General features: G+C 37.8%; 1 protein-coding gene across 7 annotated transcripts in view; it reads left to right on the top strand.

Annotated features, from left to right (window-relative positions):
• ARHGAP12 (Rho GTPase activating protein 12) overlaps window positions 1-20,714 on the top strand; it is a 74,729-nt gene that overhangs the window by 42,979 nt on the left and 11,036 nt on the right. For 6 of the 7 annotated variants that reach the window (XM_064400519.1, XM_064400375.1, XM_064400448.1 and 3 more), the window contains 6 exons: window positions 3,911-4,036; window positions 7,298-7,372; window positions 10,124-10,185; window positions 11,775-11,856; window positions 18,255-18,359; window positions 18,704-18,802. In XM_064400519.1, coding sequence (XP_064256589.1) covers window positions 3,911-4,036; window positions 7,298-7,372; window positions 10,124-10,185; window positions 11,775-11,856; window positions 18,255-18,359; window positions 18,704-18,802 — 549 coding nt within the window. The remainder of the gene's footprint in view (window positions 1-3,910; window positions 4,037-7,297; window positions 7,373-10,123; window positions 10,186-11,774; window positions 11,857-18,254; window positions 18,360-18,703; window positions 18,803-20,714) is intronic. The other variant, XM_064400586.1, reaches the window with a different exon arrangement.

The raw sequence follows: 20,714 nt of genomic DNA on the forward strand, positions 1-20,714 counted from the left end.
AAGGACAGTAGGAGCACTAGAAAGTAGTTTTGTTCCGAGGCAGCTTTAATTTAAGGAAGGTTCTTCTATTTCAGACAGTCTTTTGGGACAACTGCAAATAACATATATGAGGTGCTAAAGGGTACTAGGATAACACAATGTTTTTAAATGCTGCTGTTTTGAAGTTTGATTGCAGTAAGGTTGTCTAAAATGCTTCACTTCAGGTCTGTACCAGCTTTCAGTATTAGTTGCTTCCCAGTCTTTTCTGCCTTAGCCCACCCAGTTCCTGTGTCTGGCTGAAGATGTTGCTAACACAAACCAAGAAGACTCTTTTTTCTGTTTCTTAAAACTGACAGATCTGTGCCATCTCTGCAAGAATGGGGACAACTGCTACAAATAACTTGGAGGTGTTAGATTTGTTTCAGTCACAATTAGGCTAGGACAGGGCCTTGAGCCATGCCATGTATCAGCTTAAAATTAAATGGAAATCACTCAGCCAGTTGAGAAGGTTAGAAAATTTTATACTGAGGCAAAGAAAGCCTTTAAGTAGCCGGAGAAGGTATGGAACAAATTCAGCAATGAAAAGAATACTCTGTGACCTAAATGTACACCACTGGTGTTTTTGAGCTACAGCAAGAACTGTTTCAACAAAATCCCTGTTTTGCTTGGTGTGTGCAGTCAGAGAATGAGCAATTTGCTTATGTGCCCCTTGTGTGATAAGAGATGCTCCCAATGAAATGGGGAGCAACCTGGGGTGATGTGCCAGAGGCGTTAGTGTAGTGGGACAAATAGTGGGACAAATTTGAGTGGAGGATTTCCAAGGAGTAGTAGTGTGTATGTACATTTGGAGTTGTGGTCTGCCTTTTAAAAAGCTTTAGCATTGGCAAACAAACACTGCCCCCTAAGAAGGTGCTGTTAAGGCACGTGGTGTAGCAGGAGTTGTCCCACCAGGCAGTGTGTAGTCTTGAATGGGTCAGTGTTATTGCAGAGGACAGCCTTGCCTGATCTCTGTCTTCAGGATCACACCAAGTCTTAGGCAGAGAAAGCATCCTTATGATTATGTAAAAACACAATTTTGTTTGAGGGAAGGCAAGCCCAACCTATTTCCTGATAAACAATTGTAAATACTGCAAATGCAGGAGGAGAGAGAGCAGCACCTGTGCAGGTAGGAGTCCTGTAGAGGATCAGGGAACCGACCTGAAGCTGTTCTGCAAGGCTTTTTGAACTGAGGTTGGGTGGGGCAGAGCAAAGGGTAGCAGGGTGGTGTCACCCAGCCAGGCAAGCCTTCCTGCTCTGGCCACCTCTCCCTGGCCAGTGGGCGCTGCCTGGTCTAGAGGATGGTGAGTTCTGCTGGACAGTGTGGAGTAGGAGGTGGTGCCTCTGTCTCCCTCTGATTCTCTTTGGGCATCACAGACCAAATAATGTATTTTAAAAATGGAGACTTGTCTTGAGCCCAGAAACACAAAACGTTTTATTTCCACATCACCCTTCCTCCCAGTGTGTTTTACTATTTATAATGAATAAAACAAACAAAAAACCTCATAGACATCTGAGAAAAAAAGATTTACTTGAAGTTTCTATTGTGAGAAAATGGGGTAAAAATGTCAAACGTTCCCTTTAAAGACATGTCAGTTTACTAACACTGTATCACCAATGCAAATTATTTAAGCTGCTAAGATGCATAGAGCTCAGTGTTCCTGAGTTATTAGCCATGCTTTGTTGATGAGCTCCATATACTGTTGCTTTGCTTTCTTGTTAAATATATTTAGTAAAATTTGAATTTTGTGTTACAGTTCCTTTCCCCTTCAAGGTGGGGTTGTCTGTTAGAGAAGTTAACTCCTGTGGCTTGTGACAGTATCAAAGGCACCGTTTAAATATCAGGAATCGCCTGTGCCTGATTCCTAACTTTTAAAATGTACTTAAAAATTCAAGATAAATTACTTTAAAACACATATTTGTTTATTCAATTCCTTGAGTTACTCAAACGGAAAGTGCATGGAAGATTTCTGTAAATAATGTATACCAGTGTCAGTAATGTGTAAATCTATTTCTGAAATAAACAGTTCTGTTTTATAACAAGAAATGTGTTGAAATTGCCCACCTAAATGGGTTAGAGCTGCTGCAAGGAATGCTGCTTTTGCACCCTTTGTGATTTAGACATACTTTGCTGGAGGTTGTTTAGGTTTTAGTTTTGCTGGCAGGCAGTTTTGCTGCATGTTGCTCAGCGTGCTGCTGTGGTTTGGGTTGCAGGAGCTCTGGCAGAGTGGATATTTCCTTAACAAGAAAGCAAGCCAGCACTAGGGTCCTTTCAGCGTGTATCACAGCTCAGCTTTTGATTTAACAAGGAGACAAACAGAGCTGGTTAAACCTCACCGCTGTGGGGAAGCAGTTGTCGTGTGAGTGGAGATGTGCTGAAGCCAGTACAAAGGCAGGCTCAGAAGTGACTTCTTGCAGCAACAGTACTACCAAATTTTATTCTCAGTACTGCAACATCCATTCGCTTGGGAGTGTTTTACTACTCTTGTGCATATTAAAATAATGTAATAAATGCTAAAGTTATTTAGATTTTAAGCATCTGTTAGCTTATTGGAGGATTAACTCTCTTCATAGTAAACTACAAAGCAAGCTCAAGCATTGTGAGTGCTATAGCTGTAGCAATGCTGTTCTTTATTTGGGTAATAAATATAGCTGTATTATGCAATTTTGTTTAGATTTCATGTTTATATTGTTTAGGTTAAACCTTTCCATGCTTTTGGTATGTGCAGGTATAGATTAATCTGTCTTTGAACACCTGAGGCTCTGAGCTTATAGCAGGCATCAGTGGCAAAACTGTAGAACTCAGTGTCCTTGCAGAAATTATTGCTATAGGTAGAAGGGGCACTTCACTTTCCTTTGTTATTTCCTGTTTAGTGGATTCTAGTGCTTTACGCCACTCCACAAATGCTGCCTTAAGTTTCTTTCTATTGCAGATTTCAGTCTTTTGATACTGACTAAAAACAATGAGATTTTAGTAAATCACTTAAAAACCCTATGCATTGATGTTGTCTTTTCTTGTTTGTGTTTTCAGTGTAACAGTTTGTCTGAAATATTGTTAGAATTTTTTATAGTATATTGTGGTCATGTAAAATGGCAACACTATTAATGAAATATATGCTGCAGTTGTGAGATCTGGTTAAATGCTGTGTCCTTCTCATGACCCTCACATTTTCTCTGTGAGTTTGCATGCTCTTGAGTTGCTAGAAAACCTATGTTATGATAAATATGGTCTCTCCTTGGTGTTACAGCTCTGCTAAGGCTTAAAAGTATTTCCTGCTAAATATTTATCTTCCATGCTTATGGAATGTGTATGTTTGTATGTGATAAGTGCATTCCACACCAGCAAATTACTTTATAAGCAATTTGATGTGTTTATTCTGAAAAAGCAAGTCCTCACCCTCGTGTCTCCTCATCCTAGGCACCCCAGATCTTTGGGTCAGAGTCATACCAGGCAATCATAACAATCTAAATATCCTACTGCAGGATAATAGGTTTACTTTTTCTTACACAAAAGCTGGTTAGGTGCTGTAGTACTGTTAATGCAATATTAAGAGTGAATGTTTAAATCTTGTATTTCCTGTAATTCCTTGATTGTTCTCAGTACCTGTTGGGTGGCAAAATCAGCAGTATCTGCTGCAGAAGAAATCAAACATCTCTCTGCCAATTGAGAATATTATCCCAACACACCAGTCTTAGCTACTGCTTCAGAGAGGACTACAGGAGAAAGGATAATTCTGAAGACTAAATGCAGAATAAAACCAAGGCTGTTTTCACACCCTTGGGTGGTGATATCAGGAGTGTGAAAGTTTGCACTATTTAGGCATTTGAAAAGTATGTCCAGGTCTTGTTTGCATGAATTAGATTCTACTTACAATTTCATTTTTCTTTTCTTCAGTATAATGCTTCACCCCAGCAGCAGAGAGATATAATAAAGAGTAGGAGTCTGGACAGGAGGCTACAGGAACCAATAGTTTTAACAAAATGGAGGCACAGCACAATTGTGCTGGACACCAACGACAAGGTAGGAGCAAGTTATCAGCATGCTGAAATGCCACTTGTTTCTGATATGTGACATATTTAATGTATCAGAAGTTACCTTGCCTGAATTTCTGAAATTTCAATTTTCTTTTGGTCTCTTGTATAATTTTGTATAACATGCAGCAAAAACAAGGGCTGTTCAATAACTTCACTACTGTTACTTTGTGAATAGTAGCTCTTTTATTGTCCTTGAAGTGTTTTAACTGGTGTTAGTTCAGGGGAAAAGCTGTGCATGGTTACAACAAGGTTGTTATATTGTTTTTGAAGGACAGAGGACAGTACTGAAAGTGCTGAAACACTTGGCTTTGTTCCTCTTCACAGCTGAGCTGGTGTTTAGTCTGAAAAATGCTGTGGGTCAGTAACAAAAGCTGTTTTCTGCCCATTCTTAGGGCATGTTCTTGATATTTGGGCTGTACAGTAAGAGGTGCTGTTTAGGCCAGCAAGGAGACAGGGCCTTTTCCTTGCTCATCCTCTGCTTTGACCTTTTTCCTTCCCATTTCTGCTGGTGCTGGGCCATTCTGCCCGTGGGTCAGGAGAGCTGACGTGAGCTGGGCAGGGAGGAACTGAAATGGGTGTTGTACAGTGGTGACATGCTGGTCTCTGTAACTTTGCTGCAGTCCTTCCCAGGATACCTGGAAAATGAAATGACTTGGCAGTGCTGAAATCTTAGCACAAACTTCTCAGGATGAAATACCAAGAAATGGCATTGTGATCTCCCTTTTCCTAAAATTCCAAGAAAAAAAATGAAATTAATGCAGATTTGAAAATGTAAGGAAAAGCCTGTGAGTGGTAATCACAAATGTCAAAACCAAACTTGAATGGACAAAACACCATAGTTGTAATGACAACAGACCTGCTGCCCAGAACCTTACTTGCTCAACCTGTTGTATCCATTTTGATGGACTTGCTTTCCATGAGTTGACTTAGCTCTTCAGAACAGGATTTATTGGATTTGATCTTGAGCTTTTGAGTTGTCACTTTGGGAAATATCATGTGTGGTGCTGAGGAGGCAGTGGGCCGTGCTTGGCTGGAGACTTTGCACCTCTCAGTATTAGTTCAGCTCCAGCAATTCTGAGATCCTGCTGCTGCTTCTTTCCCCTCCCTCCATCCTCCTCCTCCTCCTCCTCCTCTGCCTCATGCATCCTTCTGTACTCAGCGTGTTGTGGCACTCCATGAGACACAGCCTAGATGGAGCCCTGATAAATCAGAGCTGAGTGGACTCTTCTAGCCTCATGTGCAGTTTATGCTTCAAGGTATGAACGATTTTGTTGAAGATAGCTTGAAGATCTGGCTTCACTTTTAAAGGAAGACTTAACTCTTTATTTTTTGGCATAATATATACTGTTGTTTCCATTTTGGAAATAACTTTATGTAGTGCTGCACTGAATGAAGAAGCTTTTGTAAAACATTGAATAAGTGGAGCTGTTTATATTTCTTCAAGGCTCAGTGTTCATGTTTCGAAAACTTAAACCTAGTGAAGCAAACATGGAAATGCACAAATGTTATGGGTAATAACCAAAATAAATTCTATTTGACCTGCATTTTTGAACTCTTAAATCAGCAGCCTAAAGCTCCTTTGACAGTTTCTAAACATGTAGGCAGCATGTGATTTTTTTATTGGTAAGAAGAAAATAGTTTATATGGGGCAGAACATTAAGGCTTTGAGAAAATTTCAGACGTGTAGTGGAGCAATAAACTAATGTTTTATGGAAAGATAAATAATTTGTATTTCATTAATGCAGCTGTTTTATTACCACTAGCAGGCACACTGTTAATATATTCTGCTTGAAATTAGTATGTGGAAAGGGAATGTTTCATTACCACAAATACTGGATTTCTTGTTCCAGAGTTGCTTTTGCTGTATGCAAGCTACCTCAAATTCAAATGAAATGGAAAGGAAAGCAACTGGTATTTGTCTGGATGGGCACATGAACCCCAAGCTTTCTTTTTAACTGTCTCCTAGGGAAGCTGTTTTCAGTTTTTCCTTTTTTTTTTTTTTTCTGGAAAAACAATGGAACTCAACTGTATGAAAATAGGGCAGTCAAAAGAGTACTTGAAATGTGTCAGAGTGAAGTATGGGTTGCCAGGGCTCATGAGAATTTGATGATACCAAACATACTGGTTAACAGTTTATTGGCTGTGGCACATATCTGGATATGGCCATCAGCTAAAAAATTTGATAAGCATAGGAAAAAAATACCTTCCTGGGAGGGACAATTGATTTTCTTAATTTGAACTTTTTTTCCCACTTCTTTGCAGACATCTGAAAATACGGAACATTTAGGCTGTTCTACTTAGAAGTGCTAAAGTTCTCTGTTATTGTGCTACTGAAAGAACTAGTGGGCCACCTCTCTAGGTAGATTTGCAAGTGAATTTTAAAGCACAAGTGTGCAGAGTGCTATGTAATGCTGCAAAAGCAAAGTGGGTTTAGGAGAGCTATCAAGGGATTTAAAAAGAGAGGGGGAGAAATGTGCTAACAGTAACAGAGAACAAGTGATGTTTTTCTTCCCTTTGAAATTCTTTACCAGATTTTCAAGCAGTGTGTTTGTGCAAGGCAATCATTACTAATCATTACTTCAGAGAAAACACACATGCCTTTTTTTTTTGGTTGCTCCAGATGGGCAATTTTTCTAGTTTTCAGAGATTAAGTATTTTATTTTGGTCTGTAGTTAACAGTTCAAAACAAAACCCCAAATCTGTAGAGATTTTCAGTGTTTGATTATAAGGAGATTAATGATCATGAGTCACAAAAATTAATGAAGTTGATATGTGTTTTTCTACATATATAATTTTTTTAATTTTAATTTAATAATGCTAATCTTGTATTTACTAACCACACACAAGCATATTGTATTCTTTAAAATCTTAGTATTTGTATATGGTACCTTGAAATCAGCCATTATTTTAAATATACATCATAATTTGATAGCAGTGTCATACAAAAATCTACCCGTTATAAGGATGAAGGCTTTGCTTGAAGCTGATGCAGCATGTATTAACATCTTTTTTCAAATGATTATGTACTAATTAACCCAGTTTGAGTGTTGTCTGTAAACCTTGTAAGAACACTGTTTAAGTAAGTTTAGAATGTAATTGTCTGAGAATATTATGAATGCCTAAAATAAGTACTTCTCTAATCTGTGAATGTGTAAAAAGAAAAAGAAAGCATCTTTAGGTTTAAAAAAAATATTTGTATGAAAGATGATAACAGTATCTGTTGACATTGACTGTTTGAATTTTATAGGAATCATCAACTGCTTCTAAGGCCAGTTTTCCAGAAAATGAATCATCTCCTTCTTCACCAAAGCATCAAGCCACAGTCAGTATGCAAAATGTTTAAATAACTAAGTAGATGTTGTAGAAACTGAGCTGTTCATGATTAGAGAATTGAGGGCAAACCTTCTTGTTCTTGGGAAGAATAGTGGGATGAAACTATTTGAAGGCTTTGCATTTTAAAAAGAATGCATTACATCCAGATCTGCTTTTGGGGAAAAAATGTGAACGTCCTTGGTTTAAATGCAACTTAGTGATAGTAGATTAAATTGGGAAAAAATTCACTGTGACCATATTGCGCCTAATTATGTAGATCTCACTTTGCTTCCTCTGGCAGTCACATATTACAGAGCATCCAGAAAGGTAAAAACAGAAAATTCCCCCTCTTCACAGAATCCCTCACTGTTAGTCAGTAATAGTTGATATCTCTAACTCTGGCTTGTGTTTCAGTCTGCTTAAAGACACATAAGGGACCTGGCAAAAATAAACTGTGTCCTTTTGATTTAGTAGAAGAACTTCTGGGAGAAAAACCTTAACCTGCTAAACAGCTTTTTAAATTTCAGTTTATATTTTAAATGTGATCATTCCTTTTTAAACAGTGGGAAATGAATAAAAAACTTCATTTTTCTATTTTTTTTTTTTTTAATATTGGAACTGTACTAGAGTAGCACTGAAATAAGTAACTTGGTCAGTTTTACCAGCCCCTTGATAGGAATCTCAGAGCATTAAAGGCACAACTTCTCCTGTTTCTTTCTTACTCTGTGTGCAGGGGAATAGTTCTCTGGATTAGTCATGATAATCCGTTCTCACAACACTTCAAACAGTTTTTCACAATAAAATAAACATTGTTTATTAAGCAAGCATAGCTGATAGCCTTACACAAAAGCAATTAGTGCTGCATGTCATCTGATTTCTTTAAATATGGCTCAGATCTTGAATTTTTGAATCTGTATTTTGCAGAAGAGCTCACTCCTTATTTAGGTAATAGAAGAAGCATCTATATTTTCTTTAGCTGTTCCCTGAGATTTATATATTCCAAAGAAAGCTGGTAAATTTTTGAGAATTTTGATCCTTAACCTGCTTTCCTCTTTTTCCTGATTCCATTAATTTTCCCGTTAGTACCCCCTAGTGTTGCTGCTAAGTAGGGCAGTAGGATACTTTCTCTGAATAATTCTCTGGAACATCCCCCCTGGTTCCACTGTAATTGACTAAAACCATGATTTATTTTGGGAAGTGAGCACTGGTTGCTCAGTCACTGTGAAAGTTGGCAACAGGCTGTTCTGCTTGTTAAAAGCCAAAGGCTGGATGAAAGGTCCCTGGTCCACATAGATCACAAACAGAGTAATCTAGAAAATGGGTTAATTCATTTGTTTGGCCTTTTGGAGAGTGGATGAGGGAAGGGGCTCACTTCTTCTGTTGAAAATACCAGTTTTGGAAAATAATTAATTAATCTGTCACTGGCTTGGAAAAGCATTTCAGCCCAGTGAAGATATTAAACTGAGTAAGAGCAGCAGTTACCACTGGACTGAAGTAATATCTGATCCACCAGCTAAACACCTTTGTCCTTGCTAATGTGTCTTCTCTGTATTTTATGTGCTGGGCTTGAAACATGCAGGTAGGATTTTTAAAGTCTATGGAAAACAGAGCTATGTCTCAGATAAGAGTATTGTCCATGGTATCCTAGCAAAAAAAAAAAAAAAAAAATTCTTCAAAATTTTATTGTGCAGTTATGGTCCATTTAAATTTGAGATTTAGAGGAAAATTCTGAAGAGGATTTATCTTCTGTTTTCATTGGATCTAGGATTGAGGTCATTTTTTTAATGATAAAACTAATTTGGATCCATTCCCTAGTTGATTGTTTCAACTAATGGCTTATTACATACATTAGGAACTGTTAGAAGCTGTTACTGAAAATGAATTGATGATAAAATAATTTAGCATTCTTCTAGCACCACTGGCTGGTCGGGCAAGGCTGGGGTGTCAGAAGAAAATGGTAGGTTTTGATACCTCATCTTAAGATGATGGTTTAAGTGAATCTTTTTATCCTAGAATGCTTTTCCTTCATTTTATTATTTTTAAACAGAGACTATAAATATTCACTTAAAATCTTTGAAACTTGCAGACAGCCTTCTTGTTCAGCAGTGTTTTCCCACCAATCACTGACTGGTGTTCAAATTTTTTTTTATAGCCATGCTAATATAGATGGTTTTCATAAACAAGACATAACTAAGTAGTTTAAAATTCCACTATTTTCCATGGGGATGGGAAAAAAAGAGGACATCAAAGAAATGCTTCACTCTTCTGTTTTAACATGAATATGTTAATTTTTTATGCACTTCAACCATGTTTTATTAAAAATAAGAAATTATATTAAAATTAATAGGAAGAATTTATATGGGAATCAAGGCTTTTTTTTGTCAGCCACCTCCTTTTTTAGTAAAACACTACTGTGCTATTATTATATTACTATTATGCAAATAATTATAAATTTAACAGTCATAATTTTTACTGTCTACTATAACAAACTATTTAATTTGGCTTGTCCAAAGAACCTTGGTCTTCATGAGGGAAAGCTTTTAACCCTCTGAATGATAATAAGTACTTTCTCAGAGGAATTTTGATTTTGCTGATCTGTGAATATTTAAATATGCTTAAAGACAGTTTCTTGAAGTTATGGCATGAGCAAAGATGGCTCACTGCCAGAAATGGATTATTTGGGGGATTGAATTCTGTGATGTGATGTTAATAGAAGCAGACTTTCTTTTGTATTTCTTATGTCCTTACTCTTATCTTACAGGGTCAAGAAAAATATGGGTTATTAAATGTGACAAAAATCACAGAAAATGGGAAGAAAGTTCGGTAAGTCTTGGGCTTGAAAAGTGCACATGCTTAGGGTTTATGAAAGGTCTTTTGAATTAGGACAGCATACCGAGGTTTGCAACTTCTTACTTTTTGTCTGAATTTGCCTTAGAGGTTTTCCTGTATGATACCCCATGTTTGTCCCAGTGAGCTAAAGATAATGGACTGCAGAGAGCCAGAGGCTCTTGGATCAGGGCTTCACACAGGCCAGTGGTTTCCTGGAGGTGTATTGATGAGAGACAGCTCTTTAAAATGGGATTGATTGATTGATTTCCTGAAGAACAAATCTGTATAGCTTATAGTGTGTTTCGTTGCTTGGATAAAATCAGTGTAAGAGGTGCTTTCAGACTTTCACTTGCTGTCATTTAATGTCGAAGGAGTGTACATCCATGTGCTCCCTAATTCTTCCTTCACTGTGCTTGTGAAGGGTTTGAAGCAGTGTATTGCCCAATGTCAGTCTCCTGTAGGTGATGAGTGACCTCATTTCTAACTTTCCTCTGCGTCCCAGGCAGCAATTTGCACTATAAATCACAATGTGTAATCAGGTGATGCTGTCTAACTGCATTTCTGGTGTTTTGAATCAATAGCAAATACTGCAGAGGTGTGGCACATCCTCAGAGTTAATTTAGATTTGCTTCTTGTCTTTTTTCCCCTTTTTATTGTTTTTGGTTAATTTAATCTTTTAGATCTAATAGTGTGTTATACCTAGTTCAGTGTTTCCCAGAGCTGTGATACTTGAAGCTTGTTCTGAGGATTAAGTAGCCAACACCCAGCTGTTATTGTAGACCCACCCTGACCTAGTCCAGTCTGTCTGGGCAGCACATCTGACCTCCAGTCTGGTTCTCAGAGTTCTTCTGAGAGTCTGCTAGGGCTGGGTAGGCAGCAGCATGTGTGAGCTGCTGCTGGTACAATGTGCTGTCATCATTTACATTGCATCTGCTGGAATCATTGATCTGGATTGTTGCACTGCTGAACAGAAAGATGCATCGTGGCCATCCTGTCACTTTGAATGCTGTTAAGTAATAATTCATGTTGGGCAATGGGAATAGATATTCAGGGCTTGTCAAGATTTTTTTTTTTAATAATCTCAGGAGGATGGGTCTGCTGGCATAAAATCAAATAGTCAGACAACTGAAACAACTTGTTCTTTCTCTTAATTTTTTAGATGTGTAGGAAGTGCTTTTTTTTGCCAATATAAATGAGCTTATTGCATAAAAATGGGACAGTTGCATCTCAGATGAATGAATTTCAGAATTATGCAGTAGTTTGGCATGATCTGTTAAGTACACAGTGAGCTGAGCATTCCAGATTAGCCCCTTTGAAATTATAATTGCATGGTGTTTCTCTTGGTGTACTGCTTCTACTACTAATTAGCTTTGTTTGATTTAGACTTTGATGGTCAGGCTGGGATTGTTAACATATGTTTCCTTCTACAAATATGATAGCAATTAAGACTTACTGATGCCACTAATGACTATATATGTGCTTAACTATATTAACTTCCAGGTCAGCTGAGCAACAATGATCGATGGTTTGAATATCTGCTTTCAGAGTCAATTTATTTTATGTTTATTTACAATTATTTACAGAAAGAATTGGATGTCATCATGGGCAGTGTTACAAGGGTCATCGCTGCTGTTCACTAAAACCCAAGGAAGTGGAACTGGCTGGGTAAGCCCAGGAACACCCCCACCCTCACTGAAGTGTTAGTCATATAAAGCTCAATAAATGAAAGCCCTCTTATTTGCAAGGTCTAAATACCTATATAGATACACCCAATACAGAAAAAAATACCTGTGTAGAAGTTGGTATAAAATAGTTTAACATAACCATAATGTAATTATGATGTAGAGTAAAAAGAAAACCAGTTGTATGTATGTATTCTTGACAGGCAAGGAACTGATAACATTCAGGTGCTCCTTAGGCTTGAAGTTATTTCTCCATGCCAAATACTTTTGTGTTCTTTACTAATGTGTTTGTCTGAAGTGTTTGTGTGTTTTACCATTCTTGGATATTTTTTGGTAAACAGTCCAGGTAATTTTGGATGTGATACATATAATGAAGAAAATAGTCTGACACATGGCTTCTTGCCTTGGCCTATTTGAGCAATGCAGTGTTGTTGTCTTATGATTTAATCTTTGTCTTGCTGGATTCCCTATTTTGTTTTAGTCTTCATAGTGCATGACAAGTACTTGTATTATTTTCTTGTCTGATGAAGACCAAAAGAGAAACATCACACTGAAGATGATGATTATTCAATTTTTTATCTCCTCTAGTGCAGTAGCACTATCTAAATTTGCTATGTTTATCCAGCTGCATTCCTGCATTAATAGGTATAGAAATGGCTTTTTATCTATGGTTTTCTAGCCTCTTTTGGAGGTCTGACCTGAAACTGTGTGGATCTCCTGTAATAAGTAAAGACAGGCCAGAGCCAGTGTTCATTATTTCCATGTATTGTCATGTGAATTCCAGCAAAATTGCCTCCAACAGATCTGTGCTATCTTGCTGTGCTTTACTGGTCTTTCTACTTGGCTCACTTTCTCCTGCTGCTTCATTATGGATAATGAATTGGAATTGACAATTCCTTTCTATAGTATTGAGTTTTTTCAGACCTGTAAATATATTTTCCCCCCTTCTACACAAGGGATGGTTGGAAAAAAATAGGTGAGGATGGATAAATAAAGTTTGGAGTAGAAGAGAATGAAAAAGGTGAAGTTGGGCAAGATGGTCAAGCAGAGGGAGGAAAGAAAACAATAAAGGTGAAAGGCATGAAAGAGAGTAAATTTCACTGTATGGCAGGAGGTGGATTTTGGTGACTTCTGTGATTGACTTTTGCAGCCAAAGATCCAAAAAGTGTTTCAGTTTTACAGATATTAATAGGCATATTGCAAAGTAAAAGTTTTGCCTGTGTAACTAGTCAAGTTCCAAAATCTCAATTACAGCCACTAATATTCTTAATTCAGGTGTGGCTGTAAATCAAAAGAACTGTCTTTTCCAGCTGCATGTTGATATCATTAAAACACAATGCTGAACTGTTCATGAATATATGATAATGTTATAAATGATGTGTGCCCAAATTAATTACCCATAACAGATAAGCTATAAGCAGAGTTGCATGATTTATGGGCACTAGTGTAAGTCATGTTATGCCAGATAGAATAATTTAAAAATAAAAAAAAATCTTGACAAATAAATTTAAAAATAAAAATGTGTAAATTCTTTTGATAATTTAAGTGGAGCAGAAGTCAGTCTCACATGAATATTGAGTCAGAATATTTCTGTGAGACACTATCAATTGTGTGTAATGTAAAGCACTAGACTAGGGTCAGCAAAATAAATATCAACAGTACAAATAGAATAAAATGAAGCTGGAAATATTAAAAGAGAATCTCAAGGACCTAATGTTTTACACCTGCATAATCACAGCTGACTTTGTAGATATATAACTGAGTGTTCAGCACACACTCTTCTTGGTCTCTGTAGGCAATTTTTATTTTTTAGGTATTCAGAATTCCACCTCACCTCTCAAACTTTGTTCTGTGTCCATATTTTGATAGGGTGAAGTCAAGTCTAAGAGTTTGACATATGATAAGAATTGCATTTCTTCTTCACCTTACGAGGATATTTAGCATTCATCTAGTGATTGATATAACCATATCTTCTTTTTTTGTGCATTGTTTTTTGACTTCATCACTTTTCTTCCTTTTTCTCATCAAGTCATTTTGCCAAGGGGGCTCAATTCCTGAGCTCTTGCTCTCGCTGCTTTCTTCTTGGAAAAATGCTCTCAGTCATCGACCTGCTGTCACCTATGTAAACTCTGCCCAAGTTTCAGCTATCACTGTATGTGTTCTTGTTGCATGCCTCTTGTCACTGTAAGGCTACTTGCCACTAATCCTGAAAGTAAACTCAAATTTTTCCAAGATTTAGTTTTGACACTTCATATAACAGCTCACGTATCTTGTTTGCTGTTTTTGAAAGTCATCCAAGGCGCAAATTAACACAAGTTTATTGCAATAATCCTGTAACTGTTCCACTGGAACAAAGTAGAAAGCGTATCTGGTTCATTGGTGCTAGAATTATAATCCCAGATTTGCCTACTATATGAACCACTAGTGCCTCGACTAATAAGCAGCATGATATTCTGAGTTTTTTGACAGATATTTTGTCTGATTCATTCTAACACAACTAATTTGGAATCTTTATATGGTGCCTATGATACCCTTGATACAATGGTGTACGTGTTGTTTGATAATTCTAGCTGTAACTGGAATACCCAAAAAATGTAAATGTTATGCATGAAGAGGTGAAAGGAAAAGAGCACAAGGATGTTCTGGCTATATTCCACATACAGAAAGCTGATGTAAATTTGTAGGATTTTTATATGTAATTTAAGCATCTGTAGTTCTGTTTTGAAAATGCCAAGCACAGAAGAGCTGCCTATCAAAAATTCATAAATTAACCTTGTGTCTAAAATGATGCAACTGTCTTTTTCTTGTTTGTGAAATTAATTGTTCTGTATGTGGAAGCTTGGAACAGATAACTTGTGAACAGTTTGGTAGCCTTGTAAAAGGCTACTTATTATAAGAAGATCTGGATATTTTTTAAAAGTATTTTTCTCTCAGTTCTTGGTGTAAATGTATTATTGTCAAAGTGACAGGGCTTCATAAACCAAAGAAAATGGTAACTGCTAAGAAGGATTTATCTGTCAGCTTTCTGTAATAGGGCCATGTCCTCAGTGACAAGAACAGTGGTGGCAAACCAAGCCTGTAAACATCCCAAACATCAAGGCAATAGATCCTCTTCAAGATTCATCTGAGCAAACTCTTGTTGATGTTACACAACTGTGATTTTAGCCAAGGATGTTATGTGTACATTACAACAGTTCATCGGTATTGCACTGCTCATTATGCAGGAGCTCAGATGCTTTTGTGTAAACAAAAATGCTCCTATCAGTCTGGTTTAAAAACAATCCATCATTTTGCTGTGATGATAAAGAATATATTTAGAATATATTTTCTTTTTTTTTTTTTCTTTTTTTCAGTTTTTTTTCCCTGAAGCTGTAGTTTTGAAACTCCCCTGCCAGCCAAAAAGGTGCATCTGTCTCCACAGCTTTCTTTCCATAGTCCATCCATGGATGAGGAGAACTTGAAATTAAAGCATCCTACCAAATCTAATTAGAAACAGAATTGTAAGAATGTCAGGTGTCATTTGTACATCCAAAGTCTTCCCATAAATAATTTCCAGTTCTGTTTCCAAAGAATGCTAGAATGTGTGGTTTGTCCCTGTGCAGGCTTCCAGGACTTGGAGAAAATCCTGAAAAGATTGAAAAGGCCTTCTATTTATTGATGTCAGTACACATCTTCAAGGCTGTCCTTAAGCTGCACAGCATCCTCTCTATCTAAAGCAATGAAAGCACCCTATTCTTTCCAAAAAGTTACCTCTCCCATACAAACAGCATAAGTACATCCCTTGACTATGTTTTTTGTCTAAAAAAAGGTGTGAGAAGTGACTGTAGGACAGCTTCATATCTAGGGCAGATGGCAGCACCACATATGGACCTCTCTCTCTTTCTGTCTTACACTGCTGCCCTTTCCAAAATTCCCAGACAGCTCAAAAGAGAAATCAGTAAGAGTGGTCCAGTGCAGGTGTCTGCTCAGTAAGAGCTGGATTTCTCTTGACTGGTGCTGGCTAGGTAGCACTGTTTTGTGAAAGCAGACTTAATATCTGTGTGGCAGCAGATGCAAAAGGAAAGGCTTTTTTTTTTGAGTTCTGTCAGCAGAATCTGCTGGCTTCAGGAGGGTTCAATTGCCTTCAGCAACCTTTGTGTGCAGGTTGTGTGAGCAGCCCTGTGCAGCACTAGCTCCTGAAAGCTTTAAGGCGGGAAATGGCTGCTGGCATCTCATTTTCATAGATGTGGGAGCAGAAAAGAACCTTGACAGGAAAGCTCAAAGGAGAGCCTGCATGGTAAACTTAAAATGTCCTTGAATAAAAAGGTTGTGACAAGTATGTAATATGTTGGTATTTCAGAAGAGATTTGCAGGGTAGCTGGATTATTTGCCTGGGTTTCCCTGTCCTTGGCTCTCACACAGCAGTTTGGCCAACATTTGAGTGAAGGAGTGGTAAAAGTATTTTTTCCTTTTTGGCTTTAGTTTTTGCTTTTTCTGTGCTTCTTTGAAATGCTCAGGGGAGTCAGGCCAAAAAGATGGGTACAGTGTAAATCTGTAGGAGGTAGTGCTGTAATCTGTCAGGTGTGGATTCAGCAAGCTAATGTAGTGGAGAGCTTTTCTTTGGGTCAGAACAGCACTGGCAGGTAACATTTTTTTCTTGTTGTGTGCTGATGTCACCTGTAGCAAGTCCTGTCCTGTGGTTCTCAGCTTCCTGTGGGCCATGGTTTTAACTAATCACCCTCCTGCCCCAATCCTGTAGAGGACTTTGGCACTAGTTTCCCATTCTCTCCAGTGCCAAACTCTATAAATTGATTTAATTTTTTTTCCAACACGCAGCAAGATTGATCTAGACTGCCAGGAAGTGCGTCTGGGACACTTTGGATGTGTGTGCAGCAGTTATGGGACTTTCTCTTGAACGGGCAGCTGCTGCCAGAGCCAAAATGGCCCAGAGATTGTTCCTGTGGACTCTGCTGCTGAGCTGGGCTTCTCTCAAAAGCTCTACTATAATTAATAAAAAATGTTCTTGGATGAGATATCTGAGAATGAAGTTAGAAAGTGAAAGGTGATGGGGATTTTTTTTTTTCCCAAGTGCTAATTGGCATTGGGTAAATGAGAAGTACAGCCCTATTCTGATGTTTCATGGGTAAAAGAAAGAAGTTAAGATGCTGCTTTCTATTCAAGACTTCATTGCCCTTAGGACTCTAGATGTGGAGATTTTCCAGTGGTAAACAGCCTTTCTGAAACATAATTAGCATTAATTAACATCCATGCTGGGAGTTTAATCAGAAGCAGCAGATTAGTCCTGTTTTCTGAACCATCTTTTCTCCCCTTGGGTATGGCTGTTGTTGCACAGGCTGGAAACTTGGGTTTGCAGCAAGGAGCTTGTCCTGTCCCCCAGAGCTGTCACAGGAACTGCACTCACACATCAAAGGCTTCAAGAAGAAAAAAGAACATTTCTGGGGGAGCAGATGCTACAAGCTTTCCCTGGAACTACAGCAGGAAATTTCTGTGCTATCACTGAGGGACTTCCAGTTTTTCCTTTTCCATATTTTACTTGTGTCACTTGCAATTAGAGCTTTTTTTTTTTGTGTGGGCCACTGAACTGGTTTCCTTGAGGAATTACATTTCAAAGCTATGTGGTGCATGTTGAAATCATAGTAAAAGTACTTTATTTTACAAAATTCTGATACCTGGTCTAGATGTGAAAGTAGGAGGTAAGAATAGATCCCTGAAGTTTTCCTCCAATTTGTTTGAAGGGTTACCTGTGGGTTATTTTCTCTTTAGTAGACAGACAGTGAGTTCTGTTTACTTGCTAGGACATACTCCAGTTTGCAATAGAAGCACTACAGAAAAGTAAAAGTGTTGGTGGGGGGGGTAAATGTTTTTAAAAAATTATAAATAGACAAATAGAGAGTTCTCTTTGAGTGTGGAGGGATGTGATTCTCGTCCAGCAAGCCTACTGTTTCTGGTTTGATTTTTGGTTTTATATGCAACCATTGATTAAGTGGCAGAATGTTTGGGGATGTTTTGTTCAGTTATGTATTAGATGGTTTTGTTTTAAGTTTGGGACTATCTTGGCTAAAACCAAGCTACAGTCAAATGTTGTATGGATTTCTGCCATTTGTGATAGGAAAAAAATTCCTGTTGGAATCTGATTGGCATTTAGATTTGTGGAATTTTGAGGGCTTTAAGCTGAGCAGCTTGTAATAGATGTGCTTAAAGGTTGTTCTGTGGAAGGGTTTTCGTTTTCCTGGTGACATACCTGTTGGTTGGTGGCAAAGTACTGTATCTGGTCTAAGCTGTATAGACTATAAATAACACATATTATATTTAAAAGATTGCAAGACTGTAAAGAATTTCCTCAAGTTTAATTTTACCATCACTGTTTGTAATTTTTTCCAGAAGTTTGGTGTTAATCAGTCTAAGCCAGAATTTACAGTGGATCTCAAAGGGGCTTTGATTGACTGGGCCTCGAAGGACAAATCCAGCAAAAAGAATGTTATTGAGGTAAATTATCTTATTTAAATACAGAATTATATGCACTTCAATTAGCAATGTATGACATTTTCTTTAAGCTTAAAATAAAAAACTCATAAAACTGAATTTAATCTATTTCTACCTGCTTAAATGTAACTGTTAGTACCTGCAAGAAATGTCCATTTTTAATATGTCTGTATGGGATATGCTTTGCAATTTTATGCAGACTGTTAATGGCTGTTCTCTCTGGTAAATGTTCTTGAGTGTCTGTGTATTAGCTAACAATTTTGCCAGTGAGAAGTTTTAAGTGATTTTACTTTTGAACTGTGGTGTGTTTATCAGTTCTGATGATATCTGGTTTTATTTCTTTAAAGCTAAAAACCCGCCAAGGCACTGAGCTCTTAATTCAATCAGATAATGACAGCTTTATTAATGAATGGTATAAAGTTCTTAACTACACCATCAATAATCAGGTATGTATTTATATCATTAGTGTTCTATTTTCATGGTAATAATATTTAGTAAACTAATTGATATAACAACTTCTAAAGTTTCATGTGCATCTTCATTTACTGATTTTCTTGAGAGCAGGCAGGTGTTTGAGGATATGGCAGTTCCTGGTGGTGGTGAGTGAAATATAATTAATAGTGGCAAAGGGAAAAAGATGGTCCACTGTCTTAGGATGCAGGAGGTGGGGGCTGACAGCCATCTCAGAAATGAACTTACTTCTGCAGCCAAATACTTGTTCTGTCTCAGTGTAATGAAAGGTTCTGACAGAGAGGGAATGAAAGGGGGAGGATGGCCAAGGAACAACTTATTGACATACATTTATTAGCATTTAATACTGCTCTTCACTTACTATGGCTGCACTGAAGTGCAGATTAAAAGTCTTGGCAAAATACTGTATTATCTCTTCTTATCTGACAGCATAATGCCAAGTATTTAATTATCAGAGAAGGGCTCAAGCATTTGCTTTTGATATTGCCAAATAGGATTAACAGTTTTTTAATTCAGAAGTTGAGAAGATCTTGGAGAAAATAATCTTGGAGAAGATCTTGGAGAAAATATCAAGTTTACTTCTTGTGTATTCTTACTTTTTAATAGTTCCAGGCTTGGCTGCTGTCCATAAGTTTTGTTGCTTTCAATGCTAGTCAGTGGTTTTCGTTTCTCTGAGGTCTGTTAGTGCTTTTCACATATGGGTATTTTTCTGTCAAAACACAGCAGGCTAATATGAATGGTTGAGTTACTTTCTGAGCACTCGTAGTTTAGGTTCCTAATGTGCTCTCTCCTGGTATGGAAATGTAATGGCCCTTAATAACCAGGCAAGGCAGTGTCACCCAGTCACTCAGTGACCCCTTCTCCTGTCTATCCTGTGTTACACATCTGAGGCCACTCCTTCCCTGCTTAAAATGAGTGAAGATGGAAAGGCTGAGATATGCTGAGATGTGAGGTATTACATGTTAGGTTGAGGAATGGTGGAATAAGGAGAGTTTTATCAGCACTCTGGAGGAAGTGGTGATGTATACTGCTGGGAGCTGGTACCCAAGAGACCCAAGACTACAAGGCATAAATCAAGAAAGTGCATTAGACTACCTGATAATTTGAAGCACTTAAGCTTTGGGTACAAAATCCATCAGATCTAAGGCCAACTTTTAATTTTGGAAAGTTTATGGTAATAGTAGCTGTGATCTCTTTCCCATGGCCAAGGTACTGTTGCAAGCATGACAAGATCTTCCTCAAAAGAAAGGGCAGATCAGATTCTGTTCTCTTTGCTCCCTCAGGCTGCTGTTGTGACGATATCCTGTACTAGAGGAATAGCTACCTGCAAAGGATGTGGCTGCTCTTTTTTTTAAACACAGAAATTTCCACGTTATTATTTACTTATCTATAAACTAGATCCCAGGTGACTTTTTTCCTGGGATTAAAAAAAGCATTTAATAATTTAAAAATATTCCAATCCTAAAAAGCTTTGAGGGCCCTTGAAGAGGGGCAGAGGATCCTTAATGGGGACATTATTTGGGCAGTTGAATATATTGATCTGTGATGTGTAAAAAGGCTATCCAAGGTTTTTGAAAAGGAACAGCAATGAAGGTGTTTGAAGGTAATACTGCCCTACAGGTTAAAGTACATCTTAGTTCTGGAAGTCATGCTGCTGCTCAGTGCTCTGGAATGCACAACCCTGCCTCATTTTAGGGTTTCCTTCCTTGTAAAAGAAGGCACCCTGCAGTCAGATTTTGGCAACTGCGTGGCAGTCCAGTTCATTTCAGTTGAAGTGAAGTAAGACACACAGTTTGGGAAGGGAATGTGTTGTACTGAAGCTGAGGAAGTTTCTTTCCCCGTTTCCTGGTATGTCTGCAGTCACGCACGTAGCCTGGGCTGCAGGTA

This window comes from Passer domesticus, chromosome 1 (assembly GCF_036417665.1).
Source record: "Passer domesticus isolate bPasDom1 chromosome 1, bPasDom1.hap1, whole genome shotgun sequence".
Taxonomy (NCBI): Eukaryota; Metazoa; Chordata; class Aves; order Passeriformes; family Passeridae; genus Passer; species Passer domesticus.